Source organism: Eptesicus fuscus, chromosome 18 (genome assembly GCF_027574615.1).
Source record: "Eptesicus fuscus isolate TK198812 chromosome 18, DD_ASM_mEF_20220401, whole genome shotgun sequence".
Taxonomy (NCBI): Eukaryota; Metazoa; Chordata; class Mammalia; order Chiroptera; family Vespertilionidae; genus Eptesicus; species Eptesicus fuscus.
Window position 1 is genome coordinate 29,316,295 of NC_072490.1, and position 26,697 is coordinate 29,342,991.

The 26,697-nt window shown below is 39.2% G+C and overlaps 1 protein-coding gene across 1 annotated transcript in view; it reads right to left on the reverse strand.

Annotated features, from left to right (window-relative positions):
* The window catches only part of STAG1 (stromal antigen 1), a 331,873-nt gene that overhangs the window by 10,187 nt on the left and 294,989 nt on the right, over positions 1–26,697 (reverse strand). Inside the window, exons 24-28 of the mRNA XM_008152885.3 lie at positions 25,644–25,818; positions 24,006–24,145; positions 18,184–18,285; positions 15,929–16,077; positions 14,866–14,994 (exon numbers count right to left, since the gene is read on the reverse strand). Coding sequence (XP_008151107.1) covers positions 14,866–14,994; positions 15,929–16,077; positions 18,184–18,285; positions 24,006–24,145; positions 25,644–25,818 — 695 coding nt within the window. The remainder of the gene's footprint in view (positions 1–14,865; positions 14,995–15,928; positions 16,078–18,183; positions 18,286–24,005; positions 24,146–25,643; positions 25,819–26,697) is intronic.

A 26,697-nucleotide genomic window follows, 5' to 3' on the forward strand; every position in this document is an offset into this window, starting at 1 on the left:
CCAGGGGGTGCGTGCAGAACATGGCTGGCATCAGCCGTGGTGGGATGGTGGAGCAGGTGAGTGGGGGCGCCAGACCAAGGCAAGGCACCGGTTGCTGTCATTGGGTTGAGCCTCTGACGGTTACTGAAAATTCTGTGCTCCCGCACCGTGCTCCTGCCCAGTGCTTGCACCTGCTGTTGGCACCAGCCCTGACTGCCCCTCAGGGCTTCTCCACCTCCACCTTCTCCCTAGGGGTGATTGGGGCTGGCAAATGCCTCTTGCACTTGCTGTTGGCAGCGGCCGCGCTCGCACCCTCTGCGGGCACCGGAGCCACCGCTCGCACCTGTTGCCGGTGCCTGGCGCCGGTCCTGATTGCTCAGCGCCGTCTGCGTGAGGGAGCGGCAGACGGGGGACTGGGGGCCGCGGCAGGAGGGGCCGCGCAGGGGCACAAAGGATGGGCTGAGACCCGCCCCTGTGCCCACCACAGTCTTGCAGTCTACAGTTCCTTTCAAGGTGCACAAATTCCGACCCCCCACCCCAAATATCCTAGGGCTATAGTACAACTGTGAAACCTATAATGTATGCATAATGGGAATATCATAAGGGGAAGAAAAAGGAACAGAAGACATATATGAAACAATGACAAAATTAATATTACACATCAAACCATAGTCCTGGCCTGTTAGTCAACCAATAAATGCATAAATAAGTGGAACAACAAATGTCTCTCTCTCACTAAAAAAGATAGCAAACCACAGATCCAGGAAACTCAAAGAATCCCAAGCAGGGAAAATGCCAAAAGAACCACATCTAGACATACCATTTTCAAACTACAGAAAATTTAAAAAAAAGCCAGCAGGAAAAAAGTACCTTCGCCACAGAGAAACAAACAAAAATTATATTCAACCTCTCCTCAGAAACCATGCAAGCAAGAAGAGAGTAGAGTGAAATATTTAAAATGTTAAGAAAAAAAACCCACCAGCCTAAAGTCTGTCTTGCAAAATTATTCTTCAAAGGTGAAGGGAAAATAAAGACTTTCTCAGACAAAAATTGAGAGACTGTTGCCAGTAGATTTGCTTTGCAAGAAATGTTAAAAGATGTTCTTTAGAGAGAAGGAAAATAATATAGGTCAGAAACTTGGATCTACAAGAAGAAGGAATAAATGAAGGTACAATAAAAACTTATTTTCTGCTCTGGCCTGTGTGGCTACAGCTTAGGCCCATGCAAGAAGGGTTCCGGGTTCTATCCCAGGCCCTATCCTAGGCTCAGTCTGGGCATGTGCAGGAGGCAACTAATTTATGTCTGTCTCTCTCTCTCTCCCTCCCACTCTAAAAATCAATGGAAAAAAATATCCTCAGCCCTAGCTGGTTTGGCTCAGTGGATAGAGTATCGGTCTGCGGACTGAAGGGTACCGGGTTCGAATCTGGTCAAGGGCACATGTCCAGGTTGTGGGCTAGGTCCCCAGTAGGAGGCATGCAGAAGGCAGCCAATCAATGATTCTCATCATTGATGTTTCTATCTCTCCGTTCCTCTCTGAGATCAATAAAAATATATTTTAAAAAAGGACAAAGAAAAAATATCCTCAGGCAAGGATTAACCAAAAAACAAAAAACTTACTTTCTTTATTCTTAATTGATCTAACAAATAAGTTTGTTCAGAATAATACCAACAATGTGTTTAATTATGTATGTTGTATACAAATGAATGACAGCAATGATCCAAGGGATGGGAGGGATGAACTGTATTATTTTCATACTATCTGTGAAGTAGACTTATATTAGCTGTAAATGTATATTGCAAACTCTAGGGCAACCACTTAGAAAGTATCAACATGTTAAGGAAGGAGAGTAAATAGAATCATAAAATATTCAAATAAAACCACAAAAGACAGAAAAAAAAGAGCGTAAGACCAAAAACACACACAAAGAACCCCCCCCACACACACAAACAAACCCCCCCAAAATAAACAGGAGCAAAGAACAAGGGAAAAAACAATAGTAAGGAATATGGTAGATGTTAATCCAATTGTATGAGTATCAATGGTCTAAATGCATCAAGTAAAAAGACAGATTGTCAGAGTGGATCAAAGAACAAGACCCAAATATAGGTTGTCTACAGAAACGCACTTTAAACAGAAACATCACCTGACTGGAGTGGCTCAATGGTTGAGCATTGACCTATGAACCAGGAGGTCCCGGTTTGATTCCTGGTCAGAGCACACGCCCAGGTTGCTTTATCCCCAGTGGGGGGTGTACAGGGGGCAGTGGATCAATGATTCTCTCATCATTGATGTTTCTATCTCTCTGAAATCAATAAAAATATTTTAACCTTTTGCACTCGGATGTCGAGTGTGACTCGACACGGTTAGCATCGGTAGCAGCTCGATGAAAAAAGCAAGCGAGTGCAAAGGGTTAAAAATAAAAACACATATTTGATTAGAAGTATAGATGGAGAAAGATAACATGCTAATACTAATCAAAAGAAAACAGGAATAGCAGTTCCTGGGGGAGGGGTATAAAAAAAAAACAAAAACAGGAATAGCTATATTAATTTCAGAGCAGATTTCACAGCAAGGAAAAGTTATCAGGGGTAAAGAAGGGCACTACATACAGATAAAAGGATCAATTCTCCAAGAAGACATAATCCTCCTCGTGTTTGTGCCTAATAACAATATCAAACTATGAGGCAAAGAACTAATAGAATTGCAAAGAGAAATAGAAGGATCCACTATCAGAAATTGAGAGTTCAACACCCCCTATCAGACATGGACAGATTCAACAGGCAGAAAATCAGTAAGGACATAGTTAAACTCAACTACACCATCAATTACCTATACATACTTGATATTTACAGACGACTTCATCCAACATTAACAGAATACACATTATACTCATGTTCATCTGGACTATTCACCAAGACAGACCACATTCTGGGTCATAAAACACACTTTAACAAATTTAGAAGTATAGAAATCATACAATGTCTGCTCTCAGACCACAATGGACTTAAACTGAAAATCAACATTAGAAAGATAGCTGGAAAAATCCCCAAATATGTAGAGATTAAATAACACACTTCTAAATAACACATAGGTCAAAGAAATCACAAGGAATTTAAAAATATTTTGAAGTAAAAAGAAAATGTAACATCAAATTCGTGAGATGCAGTGAAAGCAGTATTTAGAGGTAAATTTACAGCACTGAATGTACACATTAGGAAAAAAAATAAGTTTCCATCTTAGGAAACTATAAAAATAAAGTCAAATTAAATCCAATATGGGAGAAAGAAAAATGTGAGATGAATCAGAGAAAATTGGCAAAATCAAAAGCTTAGTTCCTTGAAAATTAATAAGCCTCTAGCCAAGCTAGCTAAGAAAAAGAGATAGGAACCAAATTACAAATAACAGAAATGAAAGAAGATACATACATCACTATACAGAATCTATGGACATTAAAAGGAAAATAAAGGAATACTATAAACAACTCTATGCCCACAACTTTGACAATCTAGATGAAACAAACCAATTCCTTAAAACACACAATTTGCCAAAACTGACACAAGAAATAGACAATTTGAATAGGCCTACATCTATTAGTAGATTCAATAATTAATAATTCTCCAAAACAGAAAGCACAAGGCTCAATTAGTTCCACTGGTGAATTCAATCAAAATATTTAAGGAAGAAAATATACCAAATTCCCTACAATATCTTTTGCAGGATAGAGAGAGAATACTTTTTTTTAAAAAAAATATATATTTTATTGGTTTTTTACAGAGAGGAAGGAAGAGGGATAGAGAGCCAGAAACATCGATGAGAGAAACATCGATCAGCTTCCTCCTGCACCCGCCCTCCCCCCCCCCCCCCCCCCGCACTGGGGATGTGCCTGCAACCAAGGTACAAGCCCTTGACCGGAATCGAACCCGGGACCCTTCAGTACGCAGGCTGACGCTCTATCCACTGAGCCAAACTGGTTAGGGCGAGAAAGAATACTTTTTAACTCATTTTATGAGGCTAGCATTACCCTAATACCAAAAGCAGGCGAAGATATCACAAGAAAACTAGAGACTAATAACTTCATGAATATAAATGCAAAAATCCTCAATAAAATATTAGTAAATAGAATCCAACAATCTACTGAAAGAATTATATACACCATATTATAGAAATGTACACCTGAAACCTATATAATTTTATTAACCAATGTCACCCCAATAAATTAAGTAAAAAATAAAGATGGTTTAAGGAAAGTCCTAATGTACAGACTAATTTTTTTTATATACACCATGACCAAGTAGGATGTAACCCAGGTATAAAAGGCTAGTTCAACATTCTGAAATCAATGTAATCTTGTCACGTCAACAGGATAAAAAAAATCAAATGATCATATCAATACATATAGAAAAGGCATTTGACACAACACCCATTCATGATAAAAACTCTCAGTAACTAAACAAGGAACAGAGGGAAACTTCCTCAACCTGATAATGAACATTTATAAAAAAACTAGTAACATACCAGTAACATTGCACTTAATGCTGAGAAACTTGAAACTTTCCTACTAAATCAGTACAAGGCAGGAATGTCCCCTTTTCAACATTGTGCTGGAAATTCTAGGTAATGCAATAAGACAAGATAAAGAAATATAAAGTATATAGTCTGGAAAGGCAGAAATCAAACTGTCCTTGATCACAGATTACATGATGAAAATCTTATGTGGAAAATCCTAAAGAAATGACAAACTGCTGGAACTAATAAGCAATTATAGCAAGTTTGTAGGATACAGATTTAATATACAAAAGTCAATCACTTTCATCTATATTAGCAATGAACAAGAGGAATTTGAAATTAAAAAACACAATGCCATTTACATTAGCACCCCCCAAAATAATTACTGAGGTATAAATCTAACAAAATACATACAAGAGCTATGTGAGGAAAACTACAAAACACTAATAAATGAAATAACTAAATAAATGGAAAAATACTCCATGTTCAAGGGAAGATTCAATATTGTTAAGAAGTCAGTTCTTCTAACTTGATCTACATATTCTAAACAGTTTTCATTAAAATCTCAGCAAGTTTTTTCTTCCAAATATATCTTATTGTTTTTTTACAGAGGAAGGGAGAAGGATAGAGAGTTAGAAACATTGATCAGCTACCTCCTGCACACCCCCTACTGGGGATATGCCCGCAACCAAGGTACATGCCCTTGACTGGAATCGAACCTGGGACCCTTCAGTCCGCAGGCCAACGCTCTATCCACTGAGCCAAACCAGTCAGGGCCTCAGCAAGTTTTTGTGTGGATAATAATAAACTGATTCTAAGGTTTATATGGAAAGGCAGAACACCCAAAGTAGCCAACATGCTATTGAAGGTGAAGAACAAAGTGTAGGACTGATACTAACTAACTGGAAGACTTACTATAAAGCTACTAGTGGCCTGGTGCATGGATTCATGCACCTTGAAAGGAAATTAATTAGAAGAAGATTCGTGTGGTAATTACGTTACTGCAAAAAATTACATGTCAAAATCCTATCTAATAAAAGAGTAATATGCAGATTCATCATCACTCCAACACACAAGATGGCTGCCCCCATGTGGTCAAAGATCCTGCCCCATGTGGACACAAGATGGCCACCACAAGATGGCCATCAGGGGAGGACAGCTGGGAGGGACCAGGCCTGCAAGGGAGGGCAGTTGGGGGCGATAAAGCTTGCAGGGGAGGGCAGTTAGGGGTGACCAGGCCGGCAGAGAAGGGAAGTTGGGGGTGACTGGGCCTGCAGGGAAGGGCAGTTGGGGGGGACCCAGGCCTGCAGTGGAGAGCAGTTGGGGGGGACCAGGCCTGCAGGGGAGGGCAGTTAGGGGTGACCAGGCCTGCAGGGGAGGGCAGTTAGGGGTGACCAGGCCTGCAGGGAAGGGCAGTTAGGGGTGACCAGGCCTGCAGGGGCGGAAGTTAGGGGCAAACAGACTGGCAGGGGAGCAGTTAGGCATCAATCAGGCTGGCAGGGGAGTGGTTAGGGGGTGATCAGGCTGGCAGGCAGAAGCGGTTAGGGGCAATCAGGAAGGCAGGTAGGCGAGCAGTTGGGAGCCAGCAGTCCTGGATTGTGAGAGGGATGTCCGACTGCCCGTTTGGGATCGGGCCTAAACGGGCAGTCGGACATCCCTCGAGGGGTCCCAGATTGGAGAGGGTGCAGGCTGGGCTGAGGGACACCCCCCTCTTCCGTGCACGAATTTCATGTACTGGGCCTCTAGTAGTATATATAATATCCTATCTAATAAAAGGGTAATATGCAAATTAACCAGCACTCCATCACAAATATGGAGGCGCCCATAGCCACAAGATGGCAGTTCCCAGTCCTCTCAGCCCCGCTGGAGTCTCCCAGTCCCAGGGGGGCAGCTGCTGAGAGCTGGCAGCGTGAGCAGCCTGGCAGAATGCTTGCGTCGTCGCCCCGGAGCAGATGGGCCTCTGGGCTGCAGAGAGCCTCTGGGCAGTGGGTGCGGAATGGCCAGGCCCCACAGAGAGCTACTGGCGCACGGATTCGTGCGCAGGGATCCGTGCGCAGGGCTACTAGTAGTAGTATAAAATTAAAATACAAAATATTTTAATATCACTATTCGCCCTTTCTCTATAATAGAAGTATGCGAGTCAACGTTTATTTTTAAATTGCCAGTGCACGTCATATGTACCGGCTGGTTGGTTGGCCGGTCAGAAGTACGTACAGTCGGTCACTTAGCCTTTTATATATATAGATAGTATCACCATTTTGCAATATACACGGCTATCAAATCATCACATTGGACACCATAAACCTATACAATATTATATGTCGAATATATCTCAATAAGGCTGGAAAAAAAGCTACAGTAGTGAAGACAGTGTGGTATTGGAGAATGAATCCTATCTAATAAAAGAGTAATATGCAAATTGCACATCACTCCAAGACACAAGATGGCCACCCCCATCTGGTCAAAGATGGCTGCCCCCATGTGGACACAAGATGGCCGCCACAAGATGGCTTGCAGGGGAGGGCAGTTGTGGGCAGTTAGGGGAGACCAGGCCAGTAAGGGAGGGCAGTTGGGGGAGACCAGGCCAGCAAGGGAGGATAGCTGGGGGAACCCAGGCCTGCAGGGGAGGGTAGTTAGGGGTGACCAGGCCTGCAGGGGAGGACAGTTAGGGGTGACCGGGCCTGCAGGGGAGGGCAGTTAGGGGCAATTGGGCCGGCTGTGGAGCAGTTAGGCGTCGATCAGGCTGGCAGGGGAGTGGTCAGGAGGTGATCAGGCTGGCAGGCAGAAGTGGTTAGGGGCAATCAGGCAGAGGTAGGCGAGCGGTTAGGAGCCAGCAGTCCTAGATTGTGAGAGGGATCCCAGATTGGAGAGGGTGCAGGCTGGGGTGAGGGACACTCCCCCCCGCCCCGTGCACGAATTTGGTGCACCGGGCCTCCAGTAGACTCATAAATCAATGGAACAGAAGAGAGCTCAGAGAGAGACAGACATATGGCTATCTGATCTTTGACAAAGGAGCAAAGGTAGTAAAATTGAGCAAGATAATGTCTATAACAAACGGTGCCAGAATAACTGGACATCCACAAGCAAAAAAAATTAATCTAGACATAGACCTTAAATATTTCATTAAAATTCACTCTAAATTGATCACAAACTTAAATGTAAAACACAAAATATAAAACTTCTAGGAAATCACATAGGAGAAAATCTAGATGACCTTGGCTATGGTGATGACTTTTTGGATACGACCTTTTGATAAAGGCAAGATCCCTGCAAAAAATAAGTGATAAGCTGGAGTTCATTAAAATTTAAAAACTTCTGTTTCGCAATAGACACTGTCTAGATCAGTGGTTCTCAACCTTTCTAATGCCATGACCCTTTAATACAGTTCCTCAGGTTGTGGTGACCCCCAACCATAAAATTATTTTCGTTGCTACTTCATAACTGTAATTTTGCTACTGTTAATGAATCGTAATGTAAATATCTGTGTTTTCTGATGGTCTTAGGTTCTACAGCAGTGGCTCTCAACCTGTGGGTCGCGACCCACAGGTTGAGAACTGCTAGCAGGGTTGCCTAAGACTGGTCTAGACAATGAGCAGACAATCACAGGCTGGAAAAAACATTTGCAAAATACATATCTACAAAGGACTATAATCTAACATATAAAGAATTATTAAAACTCAGTAAGAAAACAAATGGGCAAAACACCTGAACAGACACCTCACTAAAGAAAACATACAGATGACAAGTAAGCATCTGAAAAGATGCTCCATATGATGTCATCAGGGAAATGCAAATTAAAACAAGATACTAATACAAACCCATTAGAATGGCCAAAATCAAGAACACTATGGACAAACGTTGGCAGGAAAGCAAAATGGTACATCCATTTTTGGAAGACAGTTTTCCAGTTTCTCACAAAACCAAGCATACTCTTACCATGCGATCCAACATTTGCACTCCTTGGTTTTTACCCAAAGGAGTTGAGAACTGATATTCACATAAAAACTTGCAATAGCTTTATTCATACTGCCAAAACTTGAAAGCAACCAAGATGTCCTTCAGTAAGGAAATAGAAAAATAAACTGGCACATCTAGACAGTGGAATATTATTCAATGGTGAAACGAAATGAGCTATCAAGCCATGACAAGATGGGAAGGAACTTAAAATGCTTATTATTAAGTGAAAGAAGCTTATGTGAAAAGGCTACATACTGTATGATTTCAAATATATGACATTCTGAGAAACTATGGAAACTAAGCAATCTGTGGTTGCCAGGGATTGAGGGTAAAGGAGGAAGGATGAATAGGCAGAGCACAGGATTTTTAGGGAAGTAAAAACACCATGTGTGATACCGTAATGATGGATATATGTCATTATACATTTGTATAAACCCACAGAATGAACAACACTGAATAAACTAATGAACTATAGGTGATTATAATGTGTCAAGGTAGGTTCATCAATTGTAACAAATGTACCACTCAGGTGATGGATTTTTGATAATCGATGACTATGCATGTGTGGGGGGAATTCTCTGTACCCTCAATTTTGCTGAACCTAAAACTGCTCTAAAAAAATAAAGTTAAAATAAACTAAATCACATGCTTGCTTTCTTATTAGTCTGGCAGACTGTGTAAACCCAAGCCTGCCCTTCTCAGGAATAATCAAAGAGGAAAATTCCAAACTGCAAATCCCCTGGCTGACCATGGGGCAAAGTAAAATGCTGAATTATGATAGCAGCCTTCAAGCTGCACACACATATACAACAGTAAAAGGTAAAAATCTAACTGGCCGTAGAAGTTTAAATATAACTTTTTATTAATAAGAGGTTTATACTCACACTAGAGGCCTGGTGCACGAAATTCGTGCACGGAGGGGGGGTGTGTCCCTCAGCCCAGCCTGCACCCTCTACAATCTGGGACCCCTCGAGGGATGTCGGACATCCCTCTCACAATCCAGGGCTGCTGGCTCCCAACTGCTTGCCTGCCTGCCTTCCTGATTGTCCCTAACCTCTTCTGCCTGCCAGCCTGATCACCCCCTAACCACCCCCCTGCCAGCCTGTTTGCCCCCAACTTCCCTCCTCTGCCGGCCTGGTCACCCCTAACTGCCCTCCCCTGCAGGGTTGATTGCCTCCAACTGACCTCCCTTGCAGGCCTGGTGCCTCCCAACTGCCCTCCCCTGCTGGCCATCTTGTGTCCACATGGGGGCAGCATCTTTGACCACATGGGGACAGCTATATTGTGTGTTGCAGTGATGGTCAATCTGCATATTACTCTTTTATTAGGTAGGATAGGGGTGATCCTTGGGTTCCCAAGCCAAATGATAAAAAATAAGAGGAAAAAAGATCTGAGTAGGGACAGCTGAGACTGTACACTAGAAAGGCAACATACTTCACAGAGTTTGTTATTCAAGTCTAAATGAATAAACAATGACATCAATCTCAGGGAGGTGTGCGCAGAAAATCAGAATTTAGAATAGCTACCTGCCCTAGCCAGTTTGGCTCAACCTGTGGACTGAAGGGTCCCGGGTTCGAGTCCAGTCAAGGGCATGTACCTTGGTTTGCAGGCTCCTTCCCAGCCCAGGCCCTGGTCAGGTTATGTGCAGGAGGCAACCAATCGATGTGTTTCTCTCACATTGACATTTCTTGCTGTCTTTCCCTCTCCCTTACACTCTCTCTAAAAATCAATAGAAATATATCCTTGGGCCCTAGCTGGTTTGGCTCAGTGGATAGAAAGTTGGCCTGTGGACTAAAGGGTCCTGAGTTCGATTCTGGTCAAGGGCACATGCCTGGGTTGTGGGTTTGATCCCCAGTGGGGGGCGTGCAGGAGGCAACCAATCAATGATTATCTCTCATCATTGATGTTTCTATCTCTCTGTCCCTCTCCCTTCCTTTCTGAAATCAATAAAAATATATTTAAAAAAATATATATCCTTGGGTGAGGATTAAAAAATAATAGCTACCTTAGAAAAAAAGAATAGCTACCTTATTGCACAATGTATCATATATGCAATATATTATTTGAAATGTTCAGATTTCAACAACAAAAAAACGGAGACAAGCAAAAAATAGGGAAATGTATAGCAAAAACAAAAAAACAAGCAAGCAATAGAAATCTGGTCCACAAAAATTGCAAAGCAATCATCATAAATATGTTCAAAGAATTAAAGAAAACCATGTCTAATTAAAGCATGACACTATCTCTTATTTAATAGAGAATATGAATAAAAACATAGAAATGATTTAAAAAATAAAATGGAAGTTCTCTAGTTTGAAAGTACACTAAAAAAATTTAAAATTCACTAGAGGCTTAAAAGATTTCAACTGGCAAAAGAATGAGTAAACATGAAGATATATTTATAGAGATTATGATCTGAAGAAGAAAGAGGAAAAAGAATGAAGAAAAATGAGTGGCGCCTGAGAGAAATGTGGGACATCAGACACAATGGAGGCCAGAAGACAGCGGGATAACATAGTCAGTGTGAGGAAAGTAAAAAACCATCATACAAGAATCTTATATCTAGCAAGACTATATTTCAAAGTTTAAGATGAAATAAAAGCACTGTCAGATTAACAAAAGATGAGAGAATTTATTGCTGGCCAACCTACCTTACAAGAAATACCAAAGAAAATTCTTCAAGAATTACCAGAGAGTAAGCTGAATTTACAAGAACAAAAAACCAAAGAGTACTGAAAGATAATTAGTAGGTATTTATAAAAGACAATATAATTGCATATTTAATTATTATTTAGCCTTTTAACTGATTTAAAAAGCATTTATATAAAATAATATGTATCACTGTATTGTTGTGCCAGAAATGTAATATATTTGACAAGAATCACAAAGAGAAGGAGGCAGGAGCAAAGATATATTAAAGTAAGGGAATGATGCTAGATGGTATTTCAAATTCATAGGAAGAAAATGAAGAGAACCAGAAAAGGTAAATAAGAAGTTTAATACTGCTATAAATATAGTACTTGGCTCCCATTCTTCTCTCAGTCTATTTAAATGTCATATGATTATATCAAGTAATAATTATAACAATGTACTGTTGGGTTTGTAATATTTAGATGCAGTATGTAGAACAATAATAGCACAAAAAGAGGAGAAGTAGAGCTATATAGGAGCAAAGTTTTTATATCCCCTTTGAATAAATATGAAGTAAAATTTGATAAGTGAATATATTACTGGCAAAAAATAAAACAGTATAATTAAAGATTTTTGAAGGAATTAAATATTACACTAGAAACCATTCAATGTAAAAGAAGGCAATAAAGGAGCAAAAAACAAAAACAAAGAAAACGAAGTATAATGGATTGGATAAAGCAATCAAACAAACAAATATGATCCAACTATATGCTGTCTGCAAGAAACACACTTTAGATTCAAAGACAAAAAGGGAGAAAGTGAAAGTATGAAAAGAAAAAAGTTATACCATGCAAACAGTAACTAAAATAGAGCTGGAGTAATTACACTAGTATTAGACAAAAGAGACTTTAAGACAAAAATTACTAGAGACAGAGGAGGATATCCTATATAATCCTATATAATAAACTAGAGGCCCGGTGCACGAAATTTGTGCACAGAGGCGGGGTTGTCCCTCAGCCCAGCCTATACCCTCTCCAATCTGGGACCCCACTGGGATCGGGCCTAAACGGGCAGTTGGACATCCCTCTCACAATCCAGGACTGCTGGCTCCCAACTGCTTGCCTGCCTGCCTTCCTGATTGCCGATAACCGCTTCTGCCTGCCAGCTTGATCACCCCCTAACCACTCTGCTGCCAGCCTGTTTGCCCCCAACTTCCCTCCTCTGCCGGCCTGGTCACCCCTAACTGCCTTCTCCTGCAGGGTTGATCACCTCCAACTGCCCTCCCTTGCAGGCCTGGTCCCTCTCAACTGCCCTCCCTTGCAGGCCAGGTGCCTCCCAACTGCCCTCTCCTGCTGGCCATCTTGTGGTGGCCATCTTGTGTCCACATGGGGGCAGGATCTTTGACCACATGGGGGCAGCTATATTGTGTGTTGCAGTGATGATCAATCTGCATATTACTCTTTTATTAGATAGGATAGAGGCCTGGTACAGGGGTGGGGCCTGCTGGTTTGCCCTGAAGGGTGTCCCTGATCAGGGTGGGGTTCCCTTGGGGCGTGGGGTGGCCTGAGCGAGGGGCCTGTGGTGGTTTGCAGGCTGGCCACGCCCCCTGGCAACCCAAGTGGAGGCCCTGGTATCTGGAATTTATTCTCCTTCTACAATTGAAACTTTGTAGCCTGGAGCGGAGCCAAGCCTGGGGCTCCCTCCGTGGCCAGCAGCCATTTCTGTTGGGGTTATAATTGAAACTTTGTTGCCTTAAGCGGAGGCTTGGCCTGGCCAGGGTGTGAGGAAAGCTTTGCTTCCCCTGTTGCCGGGGGCAACCCTGGCCTGCTCTCTCAAGCTCCATTCTGCCGCCATTTCTGTTTGAATTTGTTTACCTTCTATAATTGAAACTTTGTAGCTTGAGTGGAGGCTTAGGCCTGGCAAGGGCAGGCAGAAAGCTTGGCTTCCTCTGTTACCTAGGAAACCTTGCTCTCTGTGGCTGTTGCCATCTTGGTTGGGTTAATTTGCATACTCGCTCTGATTGGATGGTGGGAGTGGCTTGTGGTGTGTCGGAGGTATGGTCAATTTGCATATTTGTCTACTATTAGGTAGGAAGGGTAATATGCAAATCGATTGAACGACTGGTTGCTATGATGCGCACTGACCACCAGGGGGCAGATGCTAAACGCAGGAACTTCCCCCTGGTGGTCAATGCGCTCCCACAGGGGGAGTGCCACTCATCCACAAACTGGGTTGATGGCTGGCAAGCTCAGCGGTGGTTGCGGGAGCCTCTCGCGCCTCCGTGGCAGCACTAAGGATGTCCGACTGCGGGAGCGGGCCTAAGCTGTCAGTCAGACATCCCCTGAGGGCTCCCGGACTGCTAAAGGGCACAGGCAGGGCCATCCCCCCTCCCCCCAGTGCATGAATGTCATGCACCAGGCCTCTAGTTTTATAATAAGTAACAGTCAATCCCTCAGGAAGACATAACAATTATAAACATATATACACCTAACAACAGAGCCCCAAAATACATGAAGCAAAAACTGACAACTGAAAGGAGAAACAATAATTCAATTATAACAGCTATAGACTTCAATACTCCACTTTTAGTAATGGATAGAACTAGACAAAAGATCAATGAGGAGATAGAAGACTTGAGCAACACTATAAAATCAATAAGCCAACTGGACCTAAGAGACATCTATTTATAGAACAAAACTCCACTCAACAACACCAGGAGAATACAGATTCTCTTCAAGTATACATCAAACATGCTCCAGAACAGACTATATATTGGCTCATAAACAAGCCTTGATAATTAAAGGATTAAAATCTCACAAATATATGGACATTAAATAAAATACTCCCGAATAACCAACAGATTAAAGAAGAAATTACAAGGGCAATGAGAAAATACTTTGAGATAAATAAAAACAAAAATGCAAAATGCCAAAACTTACAAGATTCAGCTAAAGTAGTGCTCCTAGAGAAATTTTTACTCATAAATGCCTGTATTAAAAAAGTTTTCAAACCACCCCACCAATACCCAACACCATTCATTCTCTATCATATTATTCTATTTCAGTCACTGAAACTCTCATTGTATGTTTATGTTATATCTCCCCTCATTGGGACATAAGCTTTCTGAAGGCAGAAACTTTGTATTTTTCACTGCCTGGCCATATTAGAGCAATAGCTATAGAACAGTACCTGACATATTAGGGGCTTAATAAATGTTTTCTGACCAACATCTTACTTAGAACTATCACTTGTATTTAGATAAGCTTTAACTGTCAATCCAAATTTGTTTATTTAGCATATTATTACTGACTCATCTTCCTATCAATTTATAAAATTTGGGATCCATTACAGAATCACTCTCTTAAATTTTCTATTTTTAAATAAAAGTTATCCCACCAACATTTTTTGAAAATAGCATGTCGTTTCTTTTAAATTATTATAAAAAATAGAAAATGCAAAAAAAATCTTCTTAAAACAAGTCAAATAAAAAATAAAACTAAAATATAATTAATATAATATACAATGGCTAAGCCAATGTTCATATATTTTTGAATTGCAGAGTAAGACATCATTCCCACTTGCTTAATATAATCTTGCAAATTCTAGGTACTGAAAGGTGTGAAACAACAACTATACAAAAGCTTGAAAGAATACTATAGTTCCTTAAAACAATCAGAGCCTAAGTTATCAATAGTAATTATATCTAGATAATAAAGTTTATTCACACAATAAACATTTTAAATTAAATGGTATCATGATAAAAGCCACTTCCCCCGCAATGTGGAACTTACACAGTCTTTTTGTCCTGTCGAAGAAGTTTAGAGGAAAATTCACTTAGTACTTCCAGGAAAGCCAGATTAGGAGGTGGATATTCTTGTCCTTTCTGATTTTGGTATTTAAAGGCAAATTCTATGCCATCCCTAAAGTAAAAGAAAATATCATCTAGTTTTTCCAGATAGCTAATGTAATTCTCTCAATGGGCTAGAGTTTTAAAAATAGTTGGGAAGGCAGCAAAATCATCACTAAAGATAGTAAAATCTCATAAATTCAATGATAAAATGTTACCCATGTGAGATATTTGCATAATATTAATTTATTTTTATTTTTTACAGTAAAAAACTGTAAGTTGTGGAAAGCAATTAAAAAATTAAAAGCACCCTAGCCAGTTTGGCTCAGTGGATACAGCTTCGGCCTGCAGACTGAAGGGTCCCAGGTTGGATGCAGGTCAAGGGCACATGCCCAGTTGTAGGCTCGATCCCCAGTAGGGGCATGCAGGAGGCAGCCGATCAATGATTCTCTCTCATCATTGATGTTTCTATCTTTATCTCCCTCTCTCTTCCTCTATGAAATCAATAAAAATATATTTAAAAAAATTAAAAAGCTACAATGTTAATTCCTATGTGTATTTTTAGGGGTAACAGAATACCATGGAAAGATAGATAGTCAGAAAATTTATTAGAGTCAGTTGTGGTACCAGGCAGCTCTGAGTTTTTGCAAAGTAAAGTTTTGTCATTCAGTTTTTAGTTATGAATTGAGGCTGACCAAATCAGTACTGCACAGTTTTTAAATCCATGTTCCCACAACATTTTCTCACTGGTAGACCAGATAAGAATATTTTGTTAAACTTTACTTTCTATACTTCATAAGATGAAAAATGGGCAGTTTTAGTTTTTTTCCAAATTAAAAATGGTCTCCCAGTTGAGAATGATACTAGACAATCTCTAAAGTTTTTATAACTTAAAAAACTTGTTCATTTGTCACTTTAAAAATGGGTCAAATAACAGTTATCTTAGTTAAATTCTAGTAAACCAGAATCTGTATAATAGAATGTTACAGATTATTTAGCTTACTCACTTGTGAAGTGTGGCAACTGCTTCTCGTGTCTTGATTTGGTCCAGTCCAAATGTAAGGGCAAAGCGACGTGCCAATTCTTTAATGCCACTGACATGGGCAGATGTCCTATCTAGATTGGGACCTTGCTCTTGAACAAGTTCATTAAACAACTGGTAGAAAGAAAAGAAGAAACTACAGTTAAAAAATATTTATTTATTGTATTTATTGTTAGAATAGGTAATATAATTTAAAAATATTTCAGAGGCATATGGTAAAATATTTAAGTATAGTCTGTTCTCCTTTTCTAAGTAATCTACTATTATTAGTTTCTTAAGATCATTTTCATGTTATGTGATTAAATGAAACAGGAATTTATTTCTTTTGAACAAAAGAGTGCATTCAGGGTTGGGAAAATGAAATGTTTGTCTACACTACATATTCATAAACATCTATATGTTCTTTTTGTTGTCATTTTCACAGGAATGGCAATGTATAAAATAAAGGGTTGAGATCTTAGTTTTTTCACTTATATATCTTAGACAAGAACATTGTGCAAAAGACCATTTGTATATATGGGGCCATTATTTTTCCCACCCAATAACAAAATATACAAAAAAGTTCTTAAGCGGGTGGAGGGCTTTTATACATTATATATACATTACATACATGTGTCAAAATAACAACAAAAACAAAACCTCAGAGTACTAAAGACCTCACTCCCTTTTACCTACTCAGCAGTTTTGCTCTTGTGCTTATTGACTCTTCCCTCCTGCATCATTAACTATTTCCTTTCCTAGATGCATGCCCTCACTTCTTAACTTTAAAGTTTACATTTAAAATAATACAGCCCTGGCCAGTATGGCTCTGTAGGTTGGAGTGAGGATAAAAGTAAACAAATAAAATACATACAAAGAATATATTTCATTGTATAAAATTCAAAGAACATCAAAGTAAAAATTTTACTCCCTCCCCTTTTTCCCACTAAATATCATTCTTCTCTCCAAATGTAATCAATGTTCAAGTTCAGAAGTTTTCTAGGCCAGTTTAGAAATATTGATATATTTCATATACAAAGTTTTTATTTTTACATAAATGGCCCCATAGTACATATTTTGTCCTAAAACTTGCTATTTTTCATTTAATGTTTTGTCTTAAAAATCTTTTAGTTACTTGAGATAATCAGTTTATTTAACCATTCCTCTGTTGATGGACACTAAGACTATTTCCAATTTTTCAATATTACAGAAACTGCTGCAATGAAGCGTCTCTAACATATATATTTTGTGCACACTTGCATGTAACTATGTAGATACCTAATAACAAAACATTGGTTTTAAAAATGTACATCTTGAATTTTGAAATATACTGTAAAATTATATTACAATTAATCTCCCTGTTTTACTTTATATTTCATTAATGATTAATGAAGTAATGCCTCTTTTCATATGTTTAACTGGTTTTTAAGATTTCTTCTTCTGAAAAGTGGCTTTTCATATCCCTTGCTCACTATCCTAGGGGATGTATTTATCTTTCTTACTGATTGTAATGTATGATTAAAAATACTTGTGCTCAATCTCATTTGTTTATCAACTTTGTTCATAGTACTGGTTGATGATTAATCTATTTAAATTTATACTATCATCAATTTTTTACTTTGTGGCTTCTTTCTTCAGTAAGGACTTCTCCACTCAAGGATATAAAAATATCCTCTTTCATTTTCTTAAAAACTTTTAATTTTTAACATTTATATAATAATCCAACTAGAAGTTATTTTGGGTATGTATTAGGTAGGGCTATAAATAACTATTTTTCCAAAGATATATTCAATTGATCCATCATCATTTAATGAACAGGCCCAATCCTTTCCCCACTGATTTGAAATAAGACCTTTATATCACAGACTAAATATATACACACATATCTATGCCTCTCCCCCCAATCTCTATACTAATTTACTAGGCAATTATTAGGAATCTTATTTATACAATATATGTGACATATTTCTTTTTAATTATTACTTTTTAAATATCATATTTGGCATTTTATCTGGTCTAACAGATCACCTTATGATTTCATCTATTTGAAATATGAATTTTTGGATTATCTTCCAAAAGAAAAGACATGTAATACATATCTTTGTACCAGAAAATACCCATAGTAATATCTAATATAATGACTTAATTTAAATGAGATAAGATACCTAGCACATACTAAACGCAAGGAAGTGCTAAATATATTAATTCCACTTCTTATCTCTTTCCTTTCAAATTTCTTACCTGCTGTAAACTGAGAATGAGGGTCTTGGCACACTGAATTTTATCAATCTGCCTGGTTTTACTCAGTGTTTCCTTAATAATATCACCATAGTCATTGTAATACTGTGAAGAAAAGAAAAAAATCATAACTTTAAAATTATTGAAATTTCACAAGATAGAGAATGGGTTGGTGAAAAAAATAGGTAAGTACAGAGGTATTTAATTTATCGTAAACACAATGAGAATTTAAACATTTTGTCTAAAGTTAAAGGAATACACATTTGATATTTATGACTGTGAAATCCTACTACTAATAAAACTAAAAAGCTGACAATTCCAAGAGAAGAGGAAGTCATATAGGGTAAACAATTCCTCATTCTTTATAACATAGACTCAAAAGACACTATTTAAAAGGTGACAAATCAAGAAATAGACTTTGGTAGAAACTTCCTTAAGAACTAAAATGAAAACAGTTAAAATTACTTACCTCTGGGAAGTGGGCCTAAATAAGGGGGAAAGGTAGAGTAGGTAACAAACTTAACTTTTTAAAAAAATATATATTTTATTGACTTTTTTACAGAGAGAAAGGGAGAAGGATAGAGAGTTAGAAACATTGATGAGAGAGAAACATGGATCAGCTGCCTCCTGCACACTCCCTACTGGGGATGTGCCCGCAACCAAGGTACATGCCCTTAACCAGAATCGAACCTGGGACCCTTGAGTCCGCAGGCCGATGCTCTATCTACTGAGCCAAACCGGTTAGGGCCAAACTTAACTTTTCATTTAATACTCTGTGTACTATCTTATTTACCCCCTAACATGTCTATATTTTACTACTATAATATAAACAGTAAAAAAATTGACTGAGGAAAAACATTTGATTTTCAACAATGACTGAGAAAAATTTAATTTATTTATAATTCAGTTTTTTTATATAGAATGTAAAAAAATTTTCCTTGTAGTAAAAAATTAGGAAAAGTTTTATTTGAAACCATTAAATCTGAATTTTATTTCCAAGCTAAAACTTAAACCCTAAACCTATGTGAAGAAGTGAGTATATTAGCCTACCAAATGAATTTTCATAATCTTCAAAAAGGAGGGTATGCTTCCACAATATCAGGTGCAAAGAAGGAAAAATAATTCAAAAGAATAATCCTCTAAGTGCAATTAAAAACGATCTCAATGTAGGAGAAAAAAGAGAAAGATATATTGAAATGCTAAAAACGATCTCAATGTAGGAGAAAAAAGAGAAAGATATATTGAAATCTGGTTCAACAAACAGATCGATAATAAATTCAGATTTTTAATGACCACAGAGAAGAGTGGGGCAAAAAACGCCACATAACCATGGATACAGAACAAAGTGTTATTAACAAATGGCTATTAGAATATTCACAAAAAGATTAAAGCATATAATGATCAGAGGCGTGCAAAAGTTTGGGAAAAGACTCACTTCTTGACACCAATGCAATATTGTTAAGGACTCAGAAGGAACAACCATGGTAGGCTCATATTCATTCATCCAAACCCTGCCTAGACATTAGTTTAGGAAGCCTTCTCTGATTCCTCTCACATAAGTCTGTCTCTACATCCTATGCTTGCTTTAAAATTTGTACATCTGTCACTACGATAATTATGCTGAGGCTTTATGGAAGGAGCTGTCTTGCAGCTAAACAAACCTAAAATGAAATCCCAATTTTTGCTACTTTAATAGTTGTGTGATCTTGGAAAGCTACTCAACCCACGCCTTAACTTCCTTATTTGTAAATAATTTGATTTTCTACCTCGTAGGGTTATTGTAATCAACAAAAATAATGTAAAAGCCTCAGAACAGTGTCTCAAATATAAATGGCACACACACAAAAAAAACCATAGGCAACCAAAAAACAAAACCCCAAGCAAAAAACAAACCAACCAAACAAAAACATAGGCGACTTTATGTTTACATTTTAGTTTCTCTATTAATCTACTAGAGGCCCGATGCACGAAATTTGTGCAAGAGTAGGCCTTCCTTCCCCTGGCTGCTGGCACCGGCTTCCCTCTGGTACCCGAGCCCTGGGCTTCCCTCAGGCCGCTGCAGGCACCCGGGACCTGAGCTTCCTTCTGGCCACTGCAGGCACCCGGGATCCGGGATCCGGGCTTCCCTCACAGTCCCAGCTTCGTCCAGAAGGATGTCGGGTCTAATTAGCATATTAAGCTTTTATTATTATAGAGGCCCAGTGCATGATTGAATCATGCACGTGTAGGGTCCCCTACACGCTTTCGCTTTCGATCGAGGGGGAGCTGGGTGCCTGTCCGTTGGTGCACCAGCGGACAAGCACCAGCTCCCCCTCTTTTGATGGTCTGTGGCAGGACGTGAGCTCGCTGCCCCAGAGGCCCCTTCTGTTCCGCAGCACAGCCATGGCACAGACGCGAGCTCAGTGTCCCGCTGGCCCAATTGGCTATCCCGGCCACCCCGAGTCCCGCCCCCTGCGCCTCCTGCTGGCCCAATCGTGGGCGTAGCGGAGTGATGGTAATTTACATATTACCCTTTTATTAGGTAGGATAAGCTCTTTAGTGCAGAAATCATGTCTTATTTAAATCTCTGGCTACCTGATTAGGTCCTGATTTTTGGCACAAAAAAGAACCCCCCAAAACAGTGCTCGTCACATTTCAGTTGTTGACAAATTTGATCAATTAGTTACTATGTCATAACTATAATTGGATTATACCTAAACATGGATAAAGACACAAGTGGATCAATGGTATACAATATTCTGATTATGGGAAAAGTAAAACAGTGTTTCTGACATGAAAATAAGGCCACCCACAACCACAAAAAGGTGTTTTCTCTTATCTGTGCCTGTCAGGCTATGTTATAAAGATTTCTGAGCACTGCTTTTTTAGAGGGTCAAGAGCAAAATGGAGCTTTTGGAAAGAAGAGCAGCCAGGAAGGTAAGTACCAACCAAAACTGTCATATGAAAAATTGATTAAAACACTTCAATATCTCTTTACTTCCCTATGGGAAAAACCCAAACTTCTCATACAGCATTATTGGGTCAAACTTGTCACTTTTTTTCAAAATTTAATTTATTGATTTTTTTAGAGAGAGAGAGGAAAGGGGAGGGAGAAAAAGAGAGAGAAAGGGGAGTTGAGGGAGGGATGGAGGGAGAGAGGAACATCGATTTGTTGTTCCACTTTATTATGCATTCATTGGTTGATTCTTGTATGGGGAATTGAACCTTCAACCTTGGCGTAGGATGACACTCTTAACCTTTTGCACTCGGATGTTGAGTGTGACTCGACACCATTAGCATTAGAATAAAGGAATCGAGAAAAAAGCAAGCAAGTGCAAACCACCACTGGCCCCTCGCTCAGGCCACCCCATGCCCCAAGGGAACCCCACCCTGATCAGGGACACCCTTCAGGGCAAACCAGCTGGCCCCACCCCTGTACCAGGCCTCTATCCTATCTAATAAAAGAGTAATATGCAGATTGATCATCAGTGCAACACACAATATAGCTGTCCCCATGTGGTCAAAGATCCTGCCCCCATGTGGACACAAGATGGCCACCACAAGATGGCCAGCAGGAAAGGGCAGTTGGGAGGCACCCGGCCTGCAAGGGAGGGCAGTTGGAGGTGATCAACCCTGCAGGAAAGGCCAGTTAGGGGTGACCAGGCTGGCAGAGGAGGGAAGTTGGGGGCAAACAGGCTGGCAGCAGAGTGGTTAGGGGTGATCAGGCTGGCAGGTAGAAGCGGTTAGGGGCAATCAGGAAGGCAGGCAGGCAAGCAGTTGGGAGCCAGCAGTCCTGGATTGTGAGAGGGATGTCCGACTGCCCGTTTGGGATCGGGCCTAAACAGGCAGTCGGACATCCCTCGAGGGGTCCCAGATTGGAGACGGTGCAGGCTGGGCTGAGGGACAACCCTCCTCTGTGCACGAATTTCGTGCACCGGGCCTCTAGTCTATGTATAAAATTACTTGCATTTTCCCTAAACAATTCATATTACTCTGTGATGTTCAAGAAGTTCAATCAGTCTACAAGTCCTCCCACTACTTCTTTGCTTGACTAATTTATGTTTAACTGTCTCAGACGTAGTTCAGAAATCACTTTTAAGCAGTATTCATTAACCCTCATATTTTACTCTTTTTTAAAAATATATTTTTTATGATTTCAGAGAGGAAGGGAGAGGAAGCGAGTGATAAAAACATCTATGATGAGAGAGAATCATTATCAGCTGCCTTCTACACACCCCCTACTGGGAATCCAGCCCACAACTCGGACATGTGCACTGACCAGCAATCAAACCATGACCTCCTGGTCATAGGTTGACACCCAACCACTGAGCAATACCGGCCAGGTAATGCTCACATTTCTTAAGAGTTGGGTATCTGTTTTAAGGACGCCCTATATATACTTCTGTTTAATGCAATTATTTAATTACTTGACTCTATCCAGCTTTAGAGTGGAATTAAAGCAGAGATTAAAAAAATCTTCGTAACTTTAGCTTTGGCAAGCAACATGGTACACAGTTGTCATACTTATAAAAATATCTGAAGAGATGTCATAAGGAAGAGACATTAGCTTTTTGCCATGTTGGACAAGCGAATATAAAGCCACCCTCCTGGCTGGGTAGCAAAGTTGGTTAGAGCATCATCCCAATATAGCAAGCTTTGGGGTTTGATCCCCAGTCAGAGCACATACAAGGATCAACCAATGAAAGCATGATTAAGTGGAACAACAGACTGATGCTTCTCTCTCTCTGTCTCTCTCCCTCTCTCTCTCTCCCCCCCCTAAAAAGAAATAAAATCTAAATATATAAAAGCCTAAGTAACCGAAAGACTGAATGACTGGTCGCTATGATGCACACTGACCAACAGGGGGAAGATGCTTAATGCAGGAGCCACCCTCTGATGGTCAGTGCGCTCCCAACCTCCTGTGGTCCCTCCCCCTGGATGGCTGGCCCCAATCAGCCCCGATTGGCAGCCAAGCCGAGGGACCCCACCCATGCACAAATTCGTGCACTGGGCCTCTAGTCCTATATAATAAAAGGCTAATATGCAAATAGACTGAATGGCAGAACAACTGGTCGCTATGACGCACACTGACCACCAGGGGGCAGACGCTCAACGTAGGAGCTATCCCCTGGGGGTCACTGTGCTCCCACAGGGGGAGTGCCACTCAACCAGAAGCTGGGCTCATGCTGGCAAGCTCAACCAGAAGCCGGGCTCGTGCTGGGAGCCTCTCCCGCCTCTGCAGCAGTTGGACATCCCCTGAGGGCTCCCAGACTGTGAGAGGGCGCAGGCCGGGCTGAGAGACCCCCACCTCGAGTGCACAAATTTTGTGCACCGGGCCTCTAGTAATAAATAAAAATAATAAAAAGAGAATACATGGCCTTGGTGGCTCTCTATGGAGCATGCCTGCACCGTTTCCCACCCCCATCCTCCAGGTGTGTTTTCCTTGCTTCTCTTTTTCTCTTAACCTCCAAGTGCCCTTTTTTTTGCCTCTGTAACTTGTTTCCTGAGCCCATTTTTTTCGACAGCTCACTTCTTCTACTTCTGTGGCTTTCTAAATAAACTTTTTATTTACAAAAAGAAAAAAAGAGAATATATGGCCTCATGAAAATAAAAACACATTCTTTCATATAAATGTGAAGAATTCCTACTTTACAGAATTGATATAATGGTATAGATAAAAAGTTTATATTTATATAAGAGACAAACTTTAAACATATAAGAAATCATCAATTATATATATATAAAAGCTGTGAATTTTGGCTTCTGTTACCATCCTTTCTTTCATTTTTAATTACAAACTTCTCTGCCAGTTAGATGCAAAGAGAAAAAAGAATACAATAATATACCTTCATGTAGTGTTTAAAGATGTCTGCAGCTGCATGCATGTCAACAATATCATAAATGATAAGTTTGCTGAAGGCAGCAAGTAGATTCCTTCTTTTATGTAAGGCCTCAATTTTATTTGCTTCATCTTCTTCATCACCCTCTAACCACAGAAAATAAATTATGAACTTTATCCAAGGTAAAACAATGTAGAAAATCTATATAATAAAAAACTAGCTTATATTATACCTTTACAAAAAGGTACAATTCAGTTTTAGATGGGATGAAATAATGTTATACTAATTATTTGAGGGTGCTATATTTAGTTAGACATTTATCATATATTTGTTAGGCACTGAGGTTCCTATCTTCTAGGAGACTGTCAGAGCAAAGACTAAGAAAACTACATGTAAAAATATTATTTTTTCTAGTATTTTCATCATAATACTGTTGTCTGTTCACTTTAAAATGCGGTCTTATTTCAATATTCCTTATTTGCTAATGTATTTACACAGAGAAGAAATTTTTAAGTCACAGAAAAAAACTTTTCTTTTAGAAAAATACATGGGGAATAATGGCAGTATATGGGGGAGTTAGTTTTCAATGCTTGTCCTAAACATGGTCTACAGTATCAGCTGAGAAATAAAATTTATCTTGCAAACCATATTATACACATATACATTAAAAAAAATAAAGCCCTATCAAATGCTTTTAAAACAAGTAGTGTTTCTTCCTTATTATTTATTTATTTATTTATATACTCAGGCCCTATTGGCTAGTCTATTTCTAATCCTAGGAAAACTTTCTCTGCAAGGCTCAGATGATAACATTTACCACATTTTTTGTTTCAGGTTCTGTACTGATCCTCTCATGTCTTAATCTGCCCTTATTTGGAGACAATGTTCATTCTTCCCATCTTTAGATTCATAAATAAAACAAAGAACCCCAATAATAACCCCAAAAACTTCTCAACTTCTTTCTCTTTCTACTAATTGGTCCAGCTGTGAAGCATCAATGCTTGGAGAAGCTGGAAATCTTTTTGCTTAAAACAAGTAGCAGGTAAATTTTATCTTTTGAGATTAATGTGGACTCTAAATAAAGACACTTTGTTTCACAGTTTAGTATATTCTAAAATGTTTTGTTAAAGAACATTCTAATAGCACCAAAATAGATCTGTGGATCAGATGTGCCATAGATCTTATTTTAGAGAACTTAAATTATCTTTTTCACAAATAACCTATATAATTTATTTACGATTGTTTACATTCCATCTAATTTTGCTAATTATTCTGCAGGCTCAGCACAGTTTTGACTAGTGAGGTTCGCTAAGTCTTTCAAAACTTAATATATTTTGTTAATTTAAGTACTATATGAGAAAGGAACTGATGTTTTCCCCTTCAGAAAAACCGTGAAACAAAATCTATCCCACATATACATTATGCACATGTGAAGTGAAAATGTATAGAATTATTCATTAGAGCAAAGGAAGGAGACTTCACTATGCATTTTTATTCATTTTGGTTTCTGAATTACACAAATGTATTATCATTTTTTTAAAAAAAAGAGAAATTCTAATATTTTTAAAAATTGAATTTTTTTTCTCATATCTTTCAGGGCTGGTAAAACAAGATAAATAGTGACAAGATGATAGCTACAAATACCCATGCTTTGGTTCTCCTCATCTTGGTCAATGAAAACGTGATCCATCACAAAACTGAGAAGTTCAGACTGAAGTCCAGTATCTGGATTAAATACCAAAGGCTGAAGGCCCTCTCTGCCACCTGTCATTAATTGGTGGCTAAAAATCATCAAAAGATCACAGAGTAACATGAAAGCCTGGAATGCAAAGGAAATTCATTAGTAAAATATTGCTACAATGACAAATCAATGTTAATAAAAATATACTAAATTAAATATAGTTCAATAATAGTATCATAATAGAAACTTAGGGTATTTAAATTCCAACTACTTAGTTTTAAGTTTCTAAACTTAATAAAACTAAACACTAGTCATATTTAAGATTCCTCCTTCCCCAAATATAATCTATTTCTTTTATTTGGTTATATAACTGAAATACTGATTAAGAGATTTTTGACTTAAATGTAAAGATACAATGAGTTGAACTCAACTCTGGAAATACAAAATTGATACAATAAATTATGACAGTGGTTAGAAATCAATCATACACTGCTTAATCAAATAATAAGTATAAATGTTAAGACCAAGTATAATTTCATAAATTACAATGCAGTACTATAAACCTGTAAGCTATTTTTCCCCTCACATTTTTTAATTAAAAATTTTTTTAATGTTGGCATTATTGCAGGAGTCCTCCACATCCTTGCCTACCTCCCCACCCTCCCCTGCCTACCCTTTCCTGAACTTCACCAAATTATTGTCCATGTCCATGGAGTATGCATATATGTTCTTTTAAAAATCTAATGTAGCCCTGGTGGTGTTGCTTAGTGGTTAGAGCATCAGCCTGTGCACAGAAGAGTCGTGGGTTTGATTCCCCGGACAAAGACACGTACCTCGGTTGTGGGTTTTGCTTCTCCCTTCACACCCCGCCCCCCTGCATTGGGATGCATGCCAGAGGCAATCAGTGGATGTGTCTCTCTCATATTGATGTTTCTCTTCCTCTCTCTTTCTTCCCCTCCCTCCCTTCCTTCCACTCTCTGAAAAGCAATGGGAAAAATATCCTCAGGTGAGGATTTA